We start from the raw sequence: 23,180 nt of genomic DNA on the forward strand, positions 1-23,180 counted from the left end.
GATTGACTTTGTGCGGTGTGTTTGGAAAAAACACACACACATACACACACACGCTAACAGACAGGAACCCAGGGGACGCGCAAAGAGAAGTCTGGCATCTGCTCGGTGGGCTGGGAATTCACAAACCGAATCCAGAATGCATTTTAAAGCCAGCTGCCGCTGACGGCGGCGACATGACAGGGAGGCAGAGTCACTCCGCCCGGCTCGCCGTGCTCTGCTCGCCGCCGCTCTGAGTCCCGGCTCTCTGGGGAGCGACGACGAGCTTGATTTCCCTGATGCTCGCTGATGAGATTTCAATGCTTAAAAACCCTACAGGTCGATGAAGGATAATCAAATCAAACAAGATTAAAAAGAAAGAAAGAAAAAAAAAAAGAAGCGGCGACTGGTGAAGATTTGAATGGCAGTGATTACAGTACGGCAGCCTTTGTTTCAGTCCATTAGAACGGAGGAGAGAGTCTCCGGCACGCTGCAGTGTGGCTTCACGGCGGTGATGAATGTGCCATCGCTCACAGGCTCGAGCTGTTGGGGAGCACATGTTGAGGTCCCTGCTGCCTCGCAGAGCACGGGCAACAACCACACACAAGATGTGCAGTGTGAAATCTGGGGCACGACCTACAATATGCGCTCCCTAATAGAGCAGAAATCGCTCAAGTGAAACTGTGTAGACTTTTTTTTTTTTTTTGCCGAGAGACGGAGAAATGTGGTGACGGACATGTGCAGGCGAAGTCTGCCACACTGCTGAGAATTAATTCCGCCAACAAAAAAGGACAATTACTACTCACTGGAGCAGCCCTTTGAAGGCCTGCTGCTTCAATGGGGATTAAATAAACAAATTGCTCCAGTTTTATTTACAACTCCTCGATGGTGTTTAGATTTTTTTTGTTTTGGGAGTTACTGCCCAGCTTTACTGCTCTGAAACATCCCACTGCTGAAAAAAGTAGGACCCATAATGGTGGGTGTGCGTTATCCACATGGACACACACACACACACACACACACACACACACAAACAGGAGGCGGTGCAGACTGTATTCCCCATTTTAGAAATGCATATCTCAGATGAAACTACATTTTGGCTCCAGCCTGATAGCAGGAACTGTAATCTCATGTGGTGTTTCCAGCAAAATGTAAATCCCACTGAAGTGCTCAATCTCTTCCATCCACAAAGACTCGGACCTCCCTCCAGGCCCGTCCGTCAGGAGATACAGGCGAGCTCGGGGGGCCGATGGAGGACTGAATGACTCCGGCTGACCGGCAGTGGAAAGTTACCAACAGAAAAAATGTAGTTTTCTTAAAACTCCAGCAGGAGGAAACTAGATAAGACATGGAATTTATTGATTTAACAGATCTGAAAGTGAAACAGTGACACTTTCTGTGTGGAGTTTGCATGTTCTCCCTGAGTGTGTGTTTTTCCTCCAGGCACTCCTGTTTCTTTCCAGTTACACAACATCTAACATCCTCATGCAAAATCCTTCAAACCTTCACTGCGTTCCGTGGTAACTGTGGTTGGAGTCACTAAAACTGGAAATTTCTTTAAACTCTGCATAAAGAGGTAAAACTCATCTTTTCTGAAACATTGGTGCTGCGTGAATAGATCCACAATAACAATGACTCCAAATGCTGCTTGTGCTTTTCACTCTTCAGAACTCAGCAGCCCTTCTCCAGTGAGGTGAACATTTACTACACCATCATCTGCATAAGTGGAGACTGCATGAAAATCACTGTGGTTTTTTTATGCGTTTTGTCCACATGCACAACTTTTCTGAAACAAAAAAGATGAAGTTCACAGTCAAATTAACTGATTCCTGCACCCAGAGACAATTTATTTTGTTTTTGGCCAAATTGATATACTTGTTTGGTATTTTCTGACATATTTGTTTTTTTTTTATGTGTTTGTGGAGCACGCAGTGCTCCATCTAATGATGAACGCAAGCAAAGAAATATGATATTGATAGAGTTTAGTCCCATGCAGACAAGATCTAAAACACATAACACACTCATTTAACACTCCTCTTTGCAGCAATGTCACCCACAGCGTGATTCTTTGTAGAACACCTGTAAAATGCACGGAAACTGAAAGACACGATTGATTTGAGTGAGCATGCAATTTAGCAGGATTCATTCAGGATCTTTGTCAAGATATGAGTAGATGACTGACCCCCTTCTCCTCATGGACTTTTGATTCATAAACGGCATAAAAATATTGATCACGGCAGTTTCAACCCTGCACTGTAAAGTATTTTCCATTAGCTGCAGGCACCCAGCGTGATGAGGTGTATTAATATTTTATTACACTCATTTCTGAGCTGCAAACTTTGAGAAATAATGCCGCCATACATAAAAAATAACAAGCGATGAAGAAGTAATCAAGCATTGGCAAAGTGACCAAACAGCGGCTACGCTTTGCATTCTTCCTGAGTGGCAGGAAAATACTTTGAAGCCCAGGGGAGAGGATTCTGTACAAGCTCTGCTTCCTTTTTAAACACAAGAATCCAGCATTAACTTGGCTTCGCTTTGGGAATCAGCAGCTTATAACCTTGAAGCCATTATTATTAGCCAACTTTATGAATAAATGAGCCTTGGGAACATGACTGCTGCCGATCGAGATGTAAACTTTGCAGGATAAAGAAAAAGCGCATTGGCGGCGGCGGCGTCCTGGGCTCACCTGAAAGGCATGCGGCGTGTCGTCCACACAGTACACCCGCAGGCTGTAGCTGACGGAGCCGGCCTCCATGCTGCCGAACACGGCCAGCTTCAGCCTCTTGACAGCAGCCTGCGTCAGCGGCTCGCCCACCAGGGCGTACGAGCCCGGCTGGTCCAGCAGCAGGTGGCAGCTGGCCGAGTCCATCAGGCAGTAACAGGAAGTGGACTCCTCGTCCACCGACATCACGTCCTACAACCCAGAACACAAGAAGAAGACGCAAAATTTGAACCAGGCTCCACATTTCAACGTGTTCTTTCTTTAGCTTTCACCAATCGAGCAATTAACTGTTTTCAAAGGTCAGTGTATACATGTGTATGTGCGTTCAAGTGTATGTATGTATGTGCACATAAATATGTCTGTGTATGTCTATGTATGTAAGTGTATATCTATATGTATGCATACATAACTTATGACATGTATTCTTTATGGCCGAAATAAAATTAATTATCTATCTATCTATCAGTGTAAAGGTCTTTATTATAGAGAGCTTCTTTATGTTATTCTATTACATCTTCAGTTTATCACTCAATGCAGACTCAACTTTTTTAAATGTGTGGAAAAAATGAGTTAAAAATCATATTGAGTTAACAATGAATGGATGAGTAAAGAAATGAATAAAGAAAAATAGAAAGAGAGAACAAAAAGAAACTCATAGATGTATAACTAGCTTATTTGCTGAATGAATGAATTAAACAAACAAGCAAATTCATACATGAATCAATCAATCAGTAATTGATGAAAGAAAAAGTTAAATAAATAAATAAATAAATAAATAAATAAATAAATAAATAGACAAAAAATAAATAACTACATAAATTGACTTGTAGAAATAATTAAACAAATCTACATGTGCCAAAAAAATTTGAGAATTTGAAAATAGTAAAATGATATATCGTCAATAACACATAAAAAAATAAAACAAGAATAAATTAAATTACAAATATCTATGAATGTAGCATGTTCAAGAAGAAATGTAAAACAATAATACATTTTACATCATTTTCCATAAATGAAAAATCACCAACATTCTTCGATGTCTTAAATAACCAACATGCTATTTAATGAGATTTAACTTATTTAAAAAAATGTATAACTAAAAAAAATGACAAAGCTCTAAGTTAGTTTAATGTTCACCATAATATGGGCTAAATAAGTTAAAACAAAATGAAAGAGGTAACTAATGTATTCAAAAGATGAAAAGCTTCCAAACTGTAAATCTGAGAGTGAAAAACGGAAAAAAAAATCAGAAAAATACAACATCATTTAGAATTTCTGGTATTCCCATGTGGATGCTGGTTTGCATCAGTCACCTCACACTGTACAACCCAAAGCAATCTGCAGTTATTTATGATGCATTTCCAGGTCATTTCCCGTTAATCTGCCTTATCACAGAAAATACGTCACAATTTAACATCCTTCAAGGCAAATTATTACAATTCTTTCAGTTTGCAACTATGAAAAATGATTCAAACTTTATCTCAGGCACTTTTAGAGACAAAAAGGAAAAAAAAAAAAAAACCCTGAAAAAAAAAAGCTGCGATTCCACATTGTTGGAGTCTGTTATGCAACTAAATATTCATGCCGAGAGCCGCGTATATATTATGACTACAAAACTGTGCAAATGAACTTGTGCATACAGCGCAGTGCATTACGGATTCTGGAGCCGCGCTGATGAATAATCATGTAGGCGACATAACTCAACTTTAAATCACAAAGCAGAAAGAAAAAAAAAAAAAAAAAAAACAGGAGGCAGGTTGGAAGCAGTCTCCAGAGAACATGGAGAACCATCTCAGACAGGAGTGATGGTGTACAACACGGCAGAACACAAAACAGACATTATAAACAATACGGTGTGTTTTATTTATGAGCCGGCAGCGGCAGCCGGGAAGCGCTTCATTATTTCCCACCATTTGCCTTCTCCGCTTCTAAAGCTCACTTCAAAGGGATTCTACAGCAGCCGTATGAGAGATGTACAGTTTAATATACCATCAGTCAGGTTTTCATGCAGGGATCCAAGGCGAAGAGCAACAAATTCACCTTCGAATATCTTCTTACGATTATCTGAACCTGAGCTCGCGGTGCTGTCACGCCGCACGCCGCGATCCCCGACCGGGCAGAGCAGACCGAGTCCATGACATTCATGTGATTATACAATTTAATGAGGAGCTGAGAGAGCAAACGCCTGCAGCCGGAGGGGATCTGCGTTTATTCCCTCACAAATAATCACAAGTTAGCTGGCGAAACGCCAATTAAAAGTCACGCCTCCTGCGGTCGGGCCGCGCTCGACGGTGAACCGCCACATGTCCGAGAGCAGAATCACACTTCTCAGACTTTGTAACCTTTACGGCCTCACGCTGACATATTTAGACCCGTGTGACCGTTTTTGCTGCAACATGCAAATGAGGTGGCCGTCCTGCGTCACGGCCGAAGCTCGCTGTGGTCGTCTGACCTCGGAAACAGCAGTGGTCTCATGGCAGGACGTCCCGGAGCAGCATGGGAGCTGCTGCCTGTCTCTGAGCTGCTGAATAACCTTGTGCTGAGACTGTTTGGTATTAGTCTGCAGCTGACGGTAATCCACAACAAATACAGTGTTTACTCCAACGCCTGGTATGTTTGGTCGTATTGATCCTCATTTTGCTTGTTCGTTGATGAATAATTACTCTGACGAGGTTTAGGACAAACACTCAACACCACCAACAGGACACACTGAGGATCGAAGTTTCAAGCGGAAATTAAAACTTTTGTTGTGTTCTTCACGACAACAGTGCTCCAAGCCTCTGGAGACTTTTTGAAAATGCTCCAGCTCCAACAGAAGTGTTGAAAATGCAAGTTTTCTCTGTGGAAACATCTCTTTGTGTGATGCTTTGATTACATTGGGTTATAATACCAACAGCACCAACTTGTGGCCTGGCATGCTAACTGTCTTTTTCAGCGTTTGACCATTCCACGTGGATGGGCGTCGTTTTTAAAACGCTGTTGTGTAAACCTCCTTTTTTCCACGTCGCATCATGCGTCGTCCTCCACAGTGAGTTTATGCCATCACCCACCACATGCGTCGGCTTTGCGTTGAAGAGAAATCTATTTCTTTTCATCAATTGTGCTCAACATTGTGTATTTTGAACTACTAGGGCTGCCATAGTGCAGATGGACACAAGGCATTGTGGGTATTGCAGTTGATGTTCAGTTACCTGGCAGCTGATTCCCTCTCTGAACTTGATGCACATGTTAATAAATAGTTTTAAACGTGTCCCTGAGTGTGTATCGTTGTTATATTTAGAAGAAGAAGTGAAAACCAAACATTTAACGATGTGTAGAACATTTCTGGACGGTAGTCTGAGGTTTAACGACATGGATCAAGGAGCCCAGGCTGGGTTTGTGCTCTAAAAGTATCCATGTTTAGCATCTTCCTCTACTCCCTTGTGCCTTGCCTGCAGCACTCTGAGAAAATAGAGTCGCTGTGGATGACTTGTGTTGTGGAATAACAGTCATTAACTGGAGTATGGAATACTGCTGCAGCACGATGCAATGGAGTCACAATGTGTCCAGTGTCAAATGGGCTTAAAAGGTGAAACGTTTCTGAAACCAAAAAGTGAAACGATGTGTTTTCATCAGGAGTCACCTCGGATCTAAACCTGTTTCTTCTTGTTACATTAAGCATATGAGTGTGCTGTTTCCATCAGAGACAGTTATTTCAGGGACTTCACGCTGTTTATGAACCTTCGTTGTGTTTGTGTGTTGAGGTTTAACTGAGCGCTGACTCAGAGGAGGGATGGAAGCTTTCACACCAATCACAGTCGTCCGGCGGCTCTTTAGAACCATTTTGCTTCTGTGAGCGGTGAGTCAGAGCCGCTGTGGCCCTGGTGGTGACCCCGCTGCTTTCAGCTGCAGAAAAACCCCTTAAACCATCTTTATTGACTGAAAATGTCTGTCCAACACGTGGAAAGAACATGCAAATTAAGGACAGCATTTGAACTGATGACCTCCTCACTGTGAGGACAGAACGCTAACCACTGCGCCACCATCACAAGGCCTTATGACACATTGAAATCTCAGATAAATGTCATTTGTTTGCATTTATTGGATTTTTATGGTAATCTATCATCCATAAAAATGGCATCCTCAGACAGGAAGCAATATTCTAACTGAGGGAATAATTAGTGTCCCGGACAGCTTGGCCAGCGCTCAAACCAGGATTAAAAAAAAAAAAAAATCAAAACTCAGTAGATTTGAGTTTTATGTATTTAAATACAAGCCTAATTTACTTTCTGTTGGCAACGCCACTTTATCATCTGATATTTTCTAATCAGACTGAGTGCAGCTCGCAGCGCTCACTGCGTCCTGCCAGATTCCAGTCAGGTAGCGGGACTCCTGTGGATACTTTATGTTTATGCATCTCCTACTTATGCCTCCTGCATCTTCATAAGCGCAGCTTAACGCACTGCAATATGGCGTTGAATAATATTATATTGTGGCTGGGAGTGTTGAGGACTCTTCTGTGAGTCATGTGCATTTTAATGACTGATAAAACCCGCCGTGTCCTAATGGCGCCGGGCGTCTGCAGGTATCTTCCTTCGCCTTTTCCTCTCTCTCTCTTTAGCTTCGCCCTCAATAGTAAGTCATTATTTCCAGCGGTGAGCCTGGAAGGATCTCTGCGCCCTTTTAATACAGGAGTGAAATCTCAAAGTGACATGAATGTTGTATTCATTCACATTCCCTCTGCTCTCCCCGTCTGTAACACACGCACATCTTGAGAAATTGCCCTCTTACACTAAAAAGAAATCCTTTTTCTGGACGTGAGCGGCACAATGGCAGAACCTGGAGGGCTCGTAAAAGGCGAGGTTAGGTAAACATGAGCCCGAACCTCGAAGGAGCGGGGAGTGAAATGAAATAGAAAGTGACAGAGAGCGGTGACACTTCTGCAGGCAAACAAGACGTTAGCGGAGGAGCTCCTCAAAACGACGTTAACCTCGAGCAGAGCGACCCCGGGGGAGTCCGCTCCGCTGACATATCACGCACCGAGTGGAAGGAACGGACATAAAACAAACCACAGACCAGAAGGACGACCGTTTTTTTTTCTGTTTTAGCCTCTGCTAATGTGTCTGCTTGGATGTTGACCAGAGAAAAGTCCCAGAAGAGGCTCAGCGAAGATGAAGTTACGCTCTCCGCAGACCGCCACGCGCTCACCGGTTGACCTCAGACGCATGTCTTTGATCGGTGGGAGGAAACCAGAGAAGGAGCAAACCACTGCACCACCATGCAGCCCAGATTACCACCACAAAACTTGTGATTATTTAATATCATGATAACTTGGCTCAGTCCATCCGCTGGGAGAAGTTTGGGGTTGGAACACTGCATCACTGTATGTATGAATATGTTAAAGAAAACACAGATACGTCATTCTGTGACGTCTGCTGCTGTCCTGACCCACATTACAACATTTCTGCTGTGACTAACAGCAAACAGGCAGATTGCTTTCTCCAAAAGACGAACATAAAATCAGTAAAACTGCCACAAATTAGTTTGCAAGAAAAAGTTTGAGGCTGCATTCACGTTTGGATCATTCCTTCAGCAGGAACGTGAATGAGGTTCATCCCACAGCATAAAACCAAGGCGATTAAAACCGAGCAACGAGTCGACGAGATGATTTCCGCAGCGCCATCCCTGCAGAAATATTAAAATGCCACAAAGTTATTATGCAATTTACAATGCAACAGATGTGTGGAGATGTGATAAACAAATCTGCAGCAAACAGCAGGAAGCCGCAGATCTGCAATGTAGAAACACAGCACCGGCATTTTCCCTCAGACTCAACAAACCAATGATTTTCTCTTCATAAGAACACAAAAGCGCTTTTTTGTTTAGCAGTTGTTGGAAAATACATATTAAGTTTAAATGAGTGAAGCACTGACACCACATCGATCTAACTCTGCTGCTCCACATGTCTCCGCTCATTCAGCTGCTATCTTAAATATTGGTATAGTTATCGATGCATTCCCAGTTTAAATAAACACTCAATATTTTCACCAGCCTGGTCAATGTGAGGAAGGTGAAACTAGGCAGATTCAGCATCTAAAAGAAACTACAGAAAGGTTTATGTACTTTAAGGATTTTGAACTGAGTAACTGCTGGAAGGGAAAAGAAACCTGTTAACGGTGAAGTTGGCCTTGTTGCTCGTTCGGAGCTGCAAAGTTCCTCAACGCTCCCTGAAAGAAAGAAAACCATTGTTCGGGTTGTTCAGTCCAAGGTTCATTATGTTGCATCGTTCGCTTGAGGTATGCGTGCGGAGGCCGCCGCCGCCGCTCTTCAATATTCTTTATAGCAGCTGAGAGAGAAAAAAAAAAACCTAATTCGGGACAAAGGCAGACATTGTGGAGAAGAGGCAAATCCGGTCTAAATAACAAGCTCTTTTAAGCTCTGACAGCAGCACAACAGCCGGGGGCAAACCTGCGCCCTTCATTATTCTGACCCATGCTCGGCTTGCCAAAACTTTACGTCAGCTTTACATTTACATTAGCGCCTGACTGAATCTTCCTCTCTTTCCCCACATGTCTTGTTATCATCTTACTGGAGCGCAGGCAAATAATGCAAAGTGACAATGGCGGCCGGGGCGGTGCGGCGCCGCTGGGTTGGGGATTAAGCTCTCGGGACTTCATCCAGACCAGTAAAAACAATCTTCCTCACTGGAGGGGAGGGAGAAGAGCTGACACGGTCGGAATGGAAACACACACACACACACATAAAGATTTGGGGAAGCACAGTGTGTCCTGCAGCAGAGCGTCAGAGCGGAGCTAACAAGACCGGCAAAACACGGGACGGCGCCGCGGAGCTGATGGCCTCGCAGAGCGGAGGCAAACTGAGATCCTGGCGTCTGCACCATCTCCTCCCAATTCCACTGATCGATACTGAGTCCGTCCGGCGAGGTCACGCCCACCTCACTGACTGACGGCCGCCGTGTCTCTTCCCGGACATCACACGCTGTAATTGTTTCTTTATTTCTCTCCCGCCGTTACCTTATTCCACCCTGCGGATCGGCGGCGAACTCGAGGCCGGATCAATCAGATCGCCCACAAAGCCTCTATCGTCTTTTACGGCTCGCACATAATTTACGAGTCCCGGCCGGCGCTCTCTAACTGTACCTCCGAACACATAAACCAGAAAGGTCAGCGAGCAGCGGGGGGAGAGCGAGCCGAGCTGCCATGACAGCGAATGTCAGAGCGCCGACTGACAGAGGGAAGCATTGCCATTAAGAACGAAGAAACAATCACCTCCAGGTCAGCAAGCTCCGAGCAGACAGGAGAGGCCAGCTTTATGCTAAATGGCAGCAAGTGGAGATGAGATACGAAGACTACAAAGTTAATTAAGTCTAAGATTCTTCAGAATCAGCTGAGCAAAACTGTCTTTGGAAAAAAAAATATAGCTAAATCCTAAATTTGCACAATTAAAAATTTCCAGTACAGTAAATCAAGGCTAATTTATGTAAAACCAAATTAAAGACCAATCAATACTGTTGGCTTAAAGTTGAGATGTCCCACTGGTTAGAAAGGTTCAAAGAGGAGGAAACGTGTCCTCTGGGTGTCTGATCATGTGTACTGTTCTGTTCAATCTCACTATTTCTGATATTAGAATGTAGCCTTCCTGTAAAGTAGCATTTAGAATTTAGAGGCTCGGACTGAGCCAAGACCATCATCTTCAAATGGAACATGTCAACATGTCAAAAGGTTTGTAGTAAAAAAAAAAAAACTTGCCTGAAAACAAGAACAGCAAAACACTTCTCTACACAGAAATACCCTAAATCTCACTCTCAGACCAGGATATTCTCACAGTGAAGCGACAGTAATCACTGCGCCATCATGTGGATCCAGCCTCTGATAAGGAGGAGGAAATTCATACTGCATGTAGGAAAACTTCATGAAAAAAAATAAAATAAAATAAATTAAAATCAGATATGTTCGACTTGTCCAGAGGTCTGAACCTCTGATCGGCAGTGAATGACTCCTCTCAAGCAGCTACAGGGACTGTTCACTCTGGGAACAGTCGTTACGACTGTAGCTTTCCTTAAATGTGACAGGTGGCATGGAAACCTGTCCAATTTACAGACACATGAAAGCAATGACTTTACAATCGGTGTTCAGGGACATGGACGTCACTTTGATTGGATCTGATTTACGTTCATGTGGAATTCAGTGTTTCCATGATCTGTGAGGTAAAATAACTGAAGCGTACGTAAAAGGTTGGTCAATAAGATGCTCCGTCCAGGCGGCGCTCACCTCCCACTTGCTGTCCGGGGTTTTCCTCTTCAGCTGGATGTTCCAGTTCTCGGCGTCGACCTCGGCACAGTGAGCGATGGTCATGGCCACCGGGCAGAGCAGGTCCAGACCTGGAGGGCCGTACGTCACCTCAGGGCCCAGGAGGACCTCACAGCCGTCAAACGTTTGGACGCTGATTAAAAAAGAAGCAGATCAGAAATGATCAGGAGGGCGTATTCAGCCATATTCTACACACTGGAGCAAATTCACCCACTGTAGCCTCATTAATTCTACTTTTTTCTGTGATACCACCCCGATTATTTTGGCAAGCATCATTACTTATTGCAAATTTAAGCAATCAGTATTTAAAACTCGAGCAAGAGCTCCCATTTAATCCCAAATCAAAGCTTTAATTGGTTTGTTATTGTTGATCAGTTGATTTGACTTATTGTAACAAAGTACTTTTAAATATGTTTTTGCACATCAGGCCAATACTACTCGGCATAATTAGTTTGATTGGCACTCCAGAGTGAATTAATTAATCCTTTTTCAGAGGCTTATTACTTGATTGCTGTGGTCTGGTGTTTTTAATGACTCTTTATTTTAATAAAAACACATTTTTAATATATTTGATTAAAATAGCATTGTCATTGTTTATCTGGGTCTTTGTTTTCAGGCACGTTTGAGGCAAATTTCATTTGACTTTATGATGATTGAATGGCAAAAATACAGCATGTTGTTGTATTCTGGATGAAATCAGAATATGGAGGAGGAGCTGAAGCTGTGGGAGGGTTTTCGTTGAGGCCGGTTTTTGGCGTTTGTTCTCATGATTTCGGGGAGTTCGGGCACTTCTCGCAGGCCCGCTGACAGGGGGGAACAAACGGGTGTGTTGTCTCGGGCCCAGGGTTGGGGGGGGGCCCAGAATTAAAGTTGGGGGGGCCCATCCAGCGCCCCACTCACGGCTCCTGACGCAGCATGCAGGCACCGCGCTGTTCCGTGCTGCTCCGCACAGCGCTCTGCGCGCTGCAACGTTCCGCTCCGCTCCCGTCGGATCGCTTGCACCCCCCCCCCCCCCCCCGACTTCTCGGTCCGACTGGCTGTGAGTGAGCGCGTCGTCCATGAACTCTCAGCTCCCTCAGTCCAGTTTCTGCTGCTAGATTCAGTTCTCAGGTGAGAAAGTCGCTGCGATTCTGCCGGCGAGTTGGAGCGCGCTCATTAAAAGCAGCTTACAACAAACAGTCCCTGCTGGCGGCAGCGGCAGCGGCGGCTGCCGGACTTTGAAAACAAAGAGGGCAGGCGGGACGGTGACAGAGGAGAGCAGCGCCTCAACTAAGCTCTGTTAGCCACTGTCAGCCATCGCAGGTCACAGATGAGAGCGGGTCCATTCCTTTAGATTCCCTCTCTTCAGTCGGCCTCTGTGCACAGCAGCGGCTTTAAGGACTTCAGTGAGGAGGGATGGCTCATGATTAGGTTAAAAAACTCATGTGGGAGTCAGCACAATCTGCAGTAATTCATATCCAGTCATTTGAAGCACACAGAGTTCTGCAGGAGAAGATACTGAAAAGAGGGAACTGTAAATGTTGCCTGCTGACTTTCACTAATTTTGAGGCCTGCTTTTGCTGAGAAAAACTATGAACCTGAACCGCGAAGCAAGAGACGCCTGCATGACATAAAACTGGGGCAATGGTTCCCCCATGGCTTCTGATCACGGCGTCTCTTCAAAGGGTTTTCTCCATCGTGGAAGCGGAGATGACAGAGTGAGATCGGGATGTAACAACTCAAACAGAGGGAGAAAGTCATGATCTGGAAGGCTCTGCTGCTTCTGTTCAGGCTGGAGACACGGCAGGCCTCTGTTTACACGTCACAGCCGTCCGTCAAACTCTGACCGCTGCTGTTGTTCACAGGGCTGTAAAAGGCTTGAACAGCGGGGCCTGGGTGACCTTGTTGAAGATTATCACTGGATAAACCTCAAAAGGTCTCACTTTCATATGGCAGGTGAACAATATGAGAGGCAGAAACAGGGATTTGGAGTATCGAACGTCTTGCAGACACACTAACATGCAAGAAGTAAGTAAATGTTAGAGGGTATCTGTCTGATTAAACCTCCTAACAGGAACGCATCGACTGAATAGTGGTGTAAATGAATGTTGTCTTCAAAAGGTTAACGTATAAATGCAAAATCTTTCTGTGCTGTGACATTCACACACACAAAAATCCCCAAAATTTGGTGATTTGTCAGAAAATGAGTGAAATGATGGTTAAAATTCACCCAAATACTGCAATTTCCAAAACAATCCCAGAAACCTGGTATTTACAATTCTATGAACAACACAACACAAGCAACATATGTTACTGCTCCTCTTTTCTTCTCTTGACTCTCTAGAGGCGATTGCTCATCTCTTTTTCTGTGAAGAAAGACGAAGTTTGACTCATGTTGTGGAGCGGCTCGCCAGATGAAGCTTACCGTCAAACCCACGGAGGTGGATGGTTTGTTTCCCACCGAGAGCCGCCCGCCACACAGGAAATATGCGCCATCACTGAGGGGCATCTGGATAAATGCATCCGTTTAGGAGGCGTATGATTCACCGCAGCACAACGCACTATTTACTTACAGTGCGCTGATTTATTCAGTCTTGATTGTCTTAACAGCCTCTAAAATGATACTTTAACTTTATTTATTTGTTGTGACACCTGCCCCCACCTCCGGGGAAAGTTTCCGCAAAGAGGCCGGTTACACAAGCTCCTTCGCTGCTGCTGCTGCCAGTCTGAACAAAAAGTCTCTTTCCTTCTGTTCAGGCAACTTTTTCAACATACATTTCTGATTAACTCAGTGGAGATGCTGAAACATGTCATGTTGGAAAAAGCCTTTCTTGCCTGAAAGGAGAATAAATGAATAAAGAATGAAAGGCATCATGGATCTAATTGAAGCTACGTCTCTCTTGGAGCGCCTATTAAAAGAACGCGTCTCTGGGTATTGACATGCACGCCAGACTTCGCCATCACCGCCTGACCTTTGGAGGGCCAGGGTTTACTCATTCACTCCGCCGCGGCCCCTCTCGCGGCTCGCTGTGGGTTTTTCACCTGTGTCAACAGCAGCTCGGCTCTTCAGGGGTCCTGGGAGAGCTCTCCATCCCTCCGCCAACAGCGCTGAGCCTGATCACACAGTTAATGCAAAGTGTGTGCGAGGAGCAGATTAGCAGCTGCATAAGGAGACCTGAGCTCCAGGTGCCAGAGTCCGGAGTCCGCGGACGGCTTGGAGAAGCGCCCGAGGCTAAGCGTTCTGCCTTCACGGCTCCACTCATCAACACGGTGAGGGGCTCCCCGACAGGGTGCATTACTGAAAGGGAGCGATGACACACTCCTCGGGGATTCGGTAGCAGGCCGGGTCGTGAGCAGAAGACGACGGGCGCAGTCAATGCACAAGTTAGCACGCTTCATTGGCGCTGCTGTCATTTGCTTGCAGTCTCCCGCCTGTTTGTCTCACTGTGCTTTAGATCATCAAACAGGCTTCTGGAGGTCGAGTTTTGTGATGCACCTCAACGTCACAGTTTTATTTCTTTGACTGAATCATCCGGCAGCTACAGCCCCGTTTACAGGGAAATTAAGTAAAAACGTGAAACTTTCATTGTGATCCAACTTGGCCATCTGTCCACACAACGTTTTATGACTCCATGATAGGCTCCAAGAATCATCAACCAAAACTCTCACAAGGCACCGAACCTTGATGCGGGACAATTAGAGATATTTCCACGACTTTAATGAGACTCCGCCTCCAGAGAACTCAGGTGAGCTGCAGCCCTCTTGACTGGGAGGACCAGTGTAAGCCACCAGGCTAATCACTTGAACGACTCGCCACGCTATCAGGCCACTTATCGCCCAGAGCGCTACTCCAGATACCTAAAAATAATGTCAAATCACTGCACAAGTTGAACACATGCTTCAAGCACTTGTATAACTGGCAAACAACAATAGTGTACTTTGCCAAGTTGAAGAATTATTCAGTATTTTTGGGTTGTTGTTGTTGTTTTATTCTTTTTTGCGAAGCTGACAGCAAATCTTAAACTGCACCAAGAACAAGAATAAACTGAAACTGAAGCCAAACCGATGCTGAACAACCAGTCCTCATTATACTCACACCGTTTCCTCTGCTTCTGTTTTTGCTGCAGACAGAAAGATTTCAGAGCTTTGTGGATAATCTGGATTCTTCTTAATACTCATTAGAGGATAATAAGAACACATCGTTCATTTCCTTCAGAGTTTTGTCCCAAAGGGATCAATGGAGTTTTATCTAATCACATCTATTTGACGCTGTAATGTGTTAAACCAGGTGGAACGCTGTGTGAGTGGCTCACACTCAAGAGTGAGAGGACTGAAGTTTGCTGTCAGACTTTCTGTGTGGAGTTTGCATGTTCTCCACAGGCCCATACACGATATTCAACATCTTGCCGGAGGTCTCGAACCTCAAATCAGCACACAGGTGGCAGCATCCTACTGCTGTATGTGGTAAAAGTGACGACCTCCTGGGGAGTTTAGCTTGAAGGTGGCCGTGGCTCAGGTGGTGGAGCAGTTTCTCCTCTGATCCCATGATCTGAGGCTCCATCTGGGAAAGACACCCAACTGCAGATCGCTCCCACAGGTGTCCAGGCATGCTGCACGGCAGCCATGTGTGTGAATGCAACTGGGTGCACACTGGGTTTACCGCTCGTTTAATGGAAATACTGGTCTGGGCTGAAATAAGACAAAGACTGCACAGCTGATCAGCAACAATGAGAGTGAAGAGTGCTTTCTCTGTTCAACAGAAAACATTTTGTCAGCTCATATCAGCTCTCCGTCCCTATCTGCCTCCTGTCAGCTGGTCGCCACACATCACACCCTGACTGACACTGATGTATGTAAATGTAAAAGTCAAATCAGGTTTTTGTTCTATCATCTAAGACATTCAATCTACCCTCTATTAAATTCAAACTGTTCGGGAATCATCCATCCGTCCAATCATCTATTATACCGCTTAATTTAATCTAAGGTTGTGAGGCTGGAGCCGATCACAGCTCATGATGAGGACAAGAGGACACACCCTGAACAGGTCACCAGTCCATCACACAGCAAAAACAGAGGGACAGACGGCTTCTCATCGTATGGGACGAGAATAAAATCTCAATTCATACCTGCTCGGTCTATTTACTGAGATCCTGTACAAAACGGGATCAGATAAAAGAATAAATGCAAATAGAATGGTCATCAGTGGGTAGACAAGAGTGATTAGCTGGAAATGGTTTTCTGTTCGTGTCCGTTCACCATGCAGTGACTGGATGGAGCACAACACCCACAACATAGTAACATACTACTAACATAGTACACAAATAGAGGTCATAATGAGCCAGCTGGGGAAATGCCTCTGACCACCGTATCAGCGCTACCTCTAATTCAACACTTTCCCACATCATTCGTCAAGTTCTACATTGTGTTTTCAACTCTTCGCATAACCTTCTTTCAGTGTTTTATTTTGATCATATACTGCGTATTCCATATTCATGAAGTCAGATGCAGAGAATATTCTCTCTAAACAAACATTTTGCAGAAATGGACTAATTTCCTGGCGAACAACAGCCAAATAAAGCAAAACACCGAAAACTGATAAAATAATTATTAAAAGGGGAAAAAAACAGCTTCATTGATAAAATCACTGAAAAAACTAAATTGCTAATATAATTGAAAGTGTTCTATCAGGAAATGCACAGTGGCTAGAACGGCAAAAATCTGTTAAAAAAGCAGAAGAAATACAAAAATTAGCTGCAGAAGGAAAATTGAAAAAAACTATCTAAATTGCAAATTTTTTGCATTTTCATCACCTCAGATCATGAGCAGGTTTTGTGACTCCAGACAAATTTTAATTGATGTAAAATCACAAAAGCGGCTTTTCTGGTCATAAAGGTTGCCGAGTCCTGGGTTGGTAGAGTAACTTCCACTTATATGTTTGCCATATCATGTTCAATATATGTGCAAACCTTTAATCTCATCAGACGATCATTGACGAGTTCCTGAAAGATCCTGAATAACTGAACCGAGGAATCGCCCTCCCATGTGGCGTTGGTGGTGTTGCTTTAACAGCGTCAATAAAAGACAGACAGAGTGTGTGAGTGTGAGAGTGTGTGAGGATGAGCTGAGTCATGAGCCTGGCTCTACTAAAAATCAATGTCCAGTTTACCGCTCACCCTTTTGGAATAAACCTTTCCAGGGGGACAGCATCGTATGTAAGTTTAATCCTAATGAAAGTCATGCTCTCAGTTCAGATATTATTTAACGTGATAACTTTTTAATGACTCTCCATACTGCTGAGAAATATGCTGTTGTCCTTTGGCCTTGTATGAAACCTAATGAGTTATCCTCCGATGGCCGTCAGCTTCACAGATAAACACTTCACACTGTGGTTCGCTGTGCAGGGGCGTTAACAGACGTTCCACTCATCCTTCACAGCCTAAATAAACCACAGTTTCTGCAAGAATCATGACCTATGGACAAACATTTCTAGTCATGCAGTAAAAATCCACTATATGAAGAAAGCAAGAAGCTTCTGGTGGTAGAACAAAATACTGGACTGCTGCTTTAAAACTGGATTAACTCAACTTCAGGTGACGGGTGTGTGTGTGTGTGATGAGGGACTGTGTGTTCTGAAGAGTGCATGACGATCGGCAGATTCCTTTCCTAGGACGAAACGGGCCAGAAAACAGCCTGCTTGCAATTGCAGCAGTATTGGGTGTTGATCACAGAACCATCAAACACTTTGCTCCAAAAGTTAACACGGTTGGAACAAAGAATCAAGTTAGGCGGGAACTGTGAAAGATAATTTGCACAAGCTACACTGATTTGGTCAACTGAGTTGTCGTCTTTAATTTGAGAAAACACTATTTATGGAGGGCCATTCGTCCTGCATCTCACTTTATTCAAGTCGGAGTCGGAAGGTGCTGCAGCCAATTACAGCCGGTCAGTCGGGCACTCGAGGAAAAGGTCAGCAGTCCATCACAGCCCGGCCGCACAAAGCCAGACAATCACACTTTCACAGGCAATTCAGTCACCAGCTCACCTCAAACACATGCTTCTAGATTCTGAGAAGAAGCACGAGCACAGGAGAATCATGCAAACTCCACAGAAACTGGAATCCAGAGAGAAAGTCCTGATGATCATGAGACATTTAAAACTTCCAGTACATATTTTACTTCTATATGAGACTCAAGCCTCATAAAATCCATTTCATTTGCAGCATATGTGTGCACGTGTGGCTTCACTGCAAAATCAACCCACAAAATCAACCCACAGCGCCATCTCGTGGCCTGGCATGCTAAATACATCGTCTCAGAATGTTGCTGTATAAACACCAAACTTTACTGAAATGAAAAAAACAAGAAAACGTTTCACTTGAACCTTTGTCATGTAAACAAGGCCTAATGTGGGAATAACTTATTTCCGATGTTTCAGATAATTATGCTTACATCTATGATCCACATTTTCCACTCATTTTTTTGTAAGTATATTTTAATCTGTTTAATATTTCTCTAGTTAATGCTGCTAACATAGAGTAATTAATTAATTGGTTTGTGCAACAGTGACAATAAAAACCTTCACTCTTCAATGAGGGATGCTGGAAGTTTTGATGCCGAAGCAAAATCATTTCAAGCAGAACAGCAAACAGGAAGTGACTGTAGTGGATTTAATGAAATAAATCTGTCTTGAAAGAGGAGAAGAAGGAAGGGCTTGGAATTTATGTGCAGTGAACTCTGAACGTCTTCCGCGCTCCTGAGAAAGCTCAAACCAGTCTCTCACACGTCGTCACGATGCAGTTATTGATACAAGTCCTGATATGAGAGGAGCGACTTCCAGCTGAGTTACAGCTCATGAGCCGCTGAGAGGAGAAATGCCACCACCTTCATCACGCTCCAGATGACTCCTTCTATCTGGGTCGAGGTGGATTTCAGCTTCAGCTCAGACGACACTCTCTCCCACAGTGTCACCTTGGCGAGGTGACACAGGAAGCTGGCAGCCAGGGACTGAAACTGAGGAGACCTTCAGACCTTAAAGCCGCTCTCCATCCAGAGAAAGGGGCTGGGCGGGGCTGGGAGGGGTCGGCCGCTGCCGGCGGGCTGCGCTCAGCATCCGACCGGGAAACCGTGTCTCACCTGCGCGCCACTGACAGCCGTGGGTAACGGAATACAATCCTGAAGCACTTCAGACATCTGGAGGCTGCTCTGTGCGTTCTGAAAGGCTCGTGTCGGTGATTTATGGAGGAAAACTTAACAGGCGGCGTGGAGACAACAATAAATAACAGACAATAGCAGGTCCCAAATGTTTAACTGGGTCTCTTTCATAAAGTGCACATATATGGAAACTAGTTTGATCATTAAAAGTTCCTTTCCTACGAGGACAAAGCTCTTTCTGCCTCAATAGGTTGAGGGATTTATCTTACAATACAAAGCACACATAAAACCTCAGCGGCAAAGGGAATATGTCTGACCTAAGCAAAACCGCGCCTTCAAAAGATTTAGATGAGCCTTTGAAAAGCTTCAAGAACACATCTTGGTAAGAGAAAGAAAAAGGGGGGCTGGATGTGGAGGAGGAGGTTAGACAGAGATTGAGGCTGGAAAAGAAAAGGGATGCAGTTCTGTGCGTGTCCTCCGGCCTGCCAGGATGAGGACGGTGATTGGCAGCTGGCGAGGTGCCGAGCGCGGCGGCGAGCGGGAAGGAAGATGGGCGCCTACGGTAAACATCTGCTGGCTCGCACCGAGCGGGAAGGGAGAGCGAGCGACTTGAAAAGCCTGGCTATGGCCGAAACCAAACACTGCCGGGTCGGAGCCTGGGAGCATTCTGAAGGGTTTTCTGAGGCGGGAGAAAAACAGACGCTTTATTCTGAAAGGGAGGAATCTGTACCAGGAGACGATATGAATAGAATCCTTCAAGAGTCGTCTCAACTGGTGGAGTTTATACATATTAAAACAAAAGAGCTGAAAGCTGATCTACAAACACACTGACGATCACATCTGTGAAAACTAGATGTACATAATGATGATGGATTATTCACCTTGTTATGTAATAATGCAGCGTTTTGTTACATAGTCAGACATAAAGTGTGTGTGGGTCACGACAGGTTGTGTGTGGAGTGTTTCTGGTCCCTCATTGTTTCACAGCCTAATCAAACCGATCTACCTCCACGCCCCGTCGTCTCCCTGCTAATGTGAGCGTTTTGTGTCGTCGCTTTTCTGCACCTTGTTCAAGTGGAGTGGTGAGAAAAAAATAAAAGAATAAAAAAACACTGACACTTCAAGGAAAACTGGAGACCCTCGTGGCTCTCGGTAGGGAAGAACATGCAAGAGGAAATAAAGAGAAACCCTCCTCCGCCGCCGCCGCCGCCTCCCTACGGAGAGCCGCTCAGTCCATCCAGGGGTCATTACCTGGCGGTGTGATCGGAATGCATAATGTGCGTGGTGGCGAGATGAAAGGCCTCGGGAGACGTCTGCGCCGCCGCCGCCGCCGTGCATGTCCATCAGCGCACGGCGCTCCATTCATCAGCGCATTCATCATGGTTTAAACAAGCTTCCCGGGTCGGAGCTCTTTCCCACTGAGCCACGCTGTTGACGAGTGGAGTGCATAACTACATATTGACTCTGGGAGCGGCGGGGAGCAGCGGCAGGCTGCAGGATCGGAGGCTTGACTTTCAGTCAGTTGGCTAAATGAAGGACTCCATCGCTGCGAGACTCCCTGTTGTGGGGGAGGGGTCCATCTGGCGATCGACACGGCGGCGGCGGCCGCACAAAACCACCCTCCGCACGCCAACACACCTATCCGTTTGTTTCAGGGCTGCTGTACATGAAAACATGTCGCTTCCCCCGTATCCAATGACTGACTGCAGCTCGGAGCGTCAGGGCCGCTCCCGGCGGGTCACGGGTTCAAGCCTCACTGAGATTCTCTGACTTGTGTCCTTGATCAAGGCACTTTAGCACATCCCCACCTGGAGGACTTTACTTCTGTAAGCAGGCGTGATGATATGCTAAACAGCGTCCGGCGCACTTGGCCGACACTGAGGGCTGGTTAAGAGATTAACAGATCAACTCTCAGTACTGGCAGGTTTACTGTTGGGTGGTTTGAGCAATAAAAACCAGTGATGGAAAATTAGTAACTGAAAAACACTTCTCCAGGCCGACATGCTTTGAGCTGATAATTAACCTTTTTTTTTCCCAAAGTAAGTGTTTTTCTTCTTTCCTTCAGTCCCTCATATGTTTCCTTTACATTCTGAACTCTATATCTATATCTCAGCAGGTCTGATGGCCGATTCACTCAACACAATCACTCCTTGTTACAGAGATCTAGGAGAATAGCTGCATTTCTCTTCAGGGTCAAGTGCTCCTCTTCTCTCGCTGCTCGCCACCTTCAGTGTCTGACATGGATATCACGGCACTCAAAGGACATCTTGAAGGTTCTAGCGGCTCCTCCAGTTAGTCAAGTCCATAAACACGTTATTGAACTCCTTTTCAATCCTGAGAGGATTAAAGAACTTATTGAGTTACTAAATGGTTAATGGGTTTTAAGTCAAAATAGTCACAATTTACAGGATCACTGTGTCTGATATGAAGCTCAACCTTGCTCAAAATTCTCCCAAATACAAAAACTTGAATGGTCTCCAGCTGCATAAAGGTCCAAACCTGCGCGCACGTCTCAGCGCTGCTTGTTTAAAACCTTCAGCACACAAAGGAATAACACCTCAACGGGTGACCGACTCCATAAAAATGACTGTACAGTGAAGCTGAATGATGATAAAGATGAAACCAAGTATTTGAGTGCTGAGATTTACACTTCGGTGTAAAGCGTCGGTGAACTCCAGTCACAGACAGAGAGGAGGTCAAGAGCACATCCATTCAGGGTTCATCAACAGAAACCAAAAACTCAAGGGGAACTTTTAACATTCATCTTTTCAGTCGTTGATCCTGATTAACAATAAAGCTAAACAGCAGTGGATCCTCCTTCATGCTCCTGGCTGCAGCTGCTTCTCTCGGGCAGGCATTAGCTCGTTGCTGGGAATCAGAATCCAAACCTTTTGATTGCATCCGAGCCGCACACAGGTGGACTGGATTCAGCACAGATTATCAGCGTCGAAGCGAAGACGGGTAATTTAGGGCAAGTGAAGCACCTGCTACCAGCCCGAAAGAAAGCTGTTTATCTATCATTTCTGGGAGGCTCAAGGACGACAGGACGGCTTTTTAAATGAGGGCTTTAAATGTCTCCTGACTCCAGACAACAACCCATTTAAAATATTAATAAAAAACAAAAGCAACATGTTCATAATTGGAGGACAGAAAACAACTAGCACTTACTGGAAATGTGTCTTTTAGTCACTGCTGCTGTCGTCGGCTGTCAGCAGGCAGAAATTAGCACTTCATTCAAAGACTGAATCTAACTTTTTATTTCTTGCTTTTACCTTTTTTTTTAACCTTTTAATGTGTAACTATAACCCATCACTAATGGTAACAGGAGTATTTGTGCATCCGTGACATGAAAAGGGCTGCATTTGTTGGAATCTTTTTTTGTCCAGTTTTCTTAAAACAATAGTTATTATGGATGACATAGTGGTCAAATTCATTCATCGAGGAAACGTCCTATTTTGGCTATACATTTTGATATGTCTATTTTATAATTTTATTGCTTGATTATTAAAACCGACCAAACTTCAAACATTTTTTGTACCATTATATTGCATTATTGATTTTTGCAGAGTTCCTTTGTTATTGAGCTGTCTCAAAATCTGAGAAAGCAGACTGAACTGTGCATTCAGGCGCCTTTTCTATTTATTTTGTTACATTTGGATGTCATCTGGAGGGACAGCAGCATTTCAGGTGGCTGCACATTTGTTGATTCCTGCAATATCCTGTCGCCCCTGTTTTAATTTGAATCGGCTCAGATGAGATTTTCTTTATTACCTTGTGATGTATTACTTCCACAGATCAGCAACGTGACAAATAAAAGCCTCTGGTTCTGCTACCTTCCTGCTTCTGGTGTATGTTATGGAAAGTGAAGCTGGCTGGCCGAGCGGAGACTTTCGGGGATTTACGGCGAGCTAATGAATCGGTCGGGGGACAGGATATCTGTGACCTTTACAGAGTGCTGGACGCACTTGTCGGGCGCGAACATAATAACCCCTGTCCGAGCATGACGGTGATGACTCGGCGTTTTTCCGGGAACCAGCAGAG

The 23,180-nt window shown here is 44.7% G+C and overlaps 1 protein-coding gene across 1 annotated transcript in view; it reads right to left on the bottom strand.

The window, feature by feature from the left end:
- Positions 1-23,180, bottom strand: part of unc5db (unc-5 netrin receptor Db) — a 233,397-nt gene that overhangs the window by 13,760 nt on the left and 196,457 nt on the right. The window contains exons 12-13 of the mRNA XM_030104321.1: positions 10,972-11,143; positions 2,666-2,893 (exon numbers count right to left, since the gene is read on the bottom strand). Of these exons, the coding sequence (XP_029960181.1) occupies positions 2,666-2,893; positions 10,972-11,143 (400 nt within the window). The remainder of the gene's footprint in view (positions 1-2,665; positions 2,894-10,971; positions 11,144-23,180) is intronic.

This window comes from Salarias fasciatus, chromosome 12 (genome assembly GCF_902148845.1).
Source record: "Salarias fasciatus chromosome 12, fSalaFa1.1, whole genome shotgun sequence".
NCBI classification, from domain to species: domain Eukaryota; kingdom Metazoa; phylum Chordata; class Actinopteri; order Blenniiformes; family Blenniidae; genus Salarias; species Salarias fasciatus.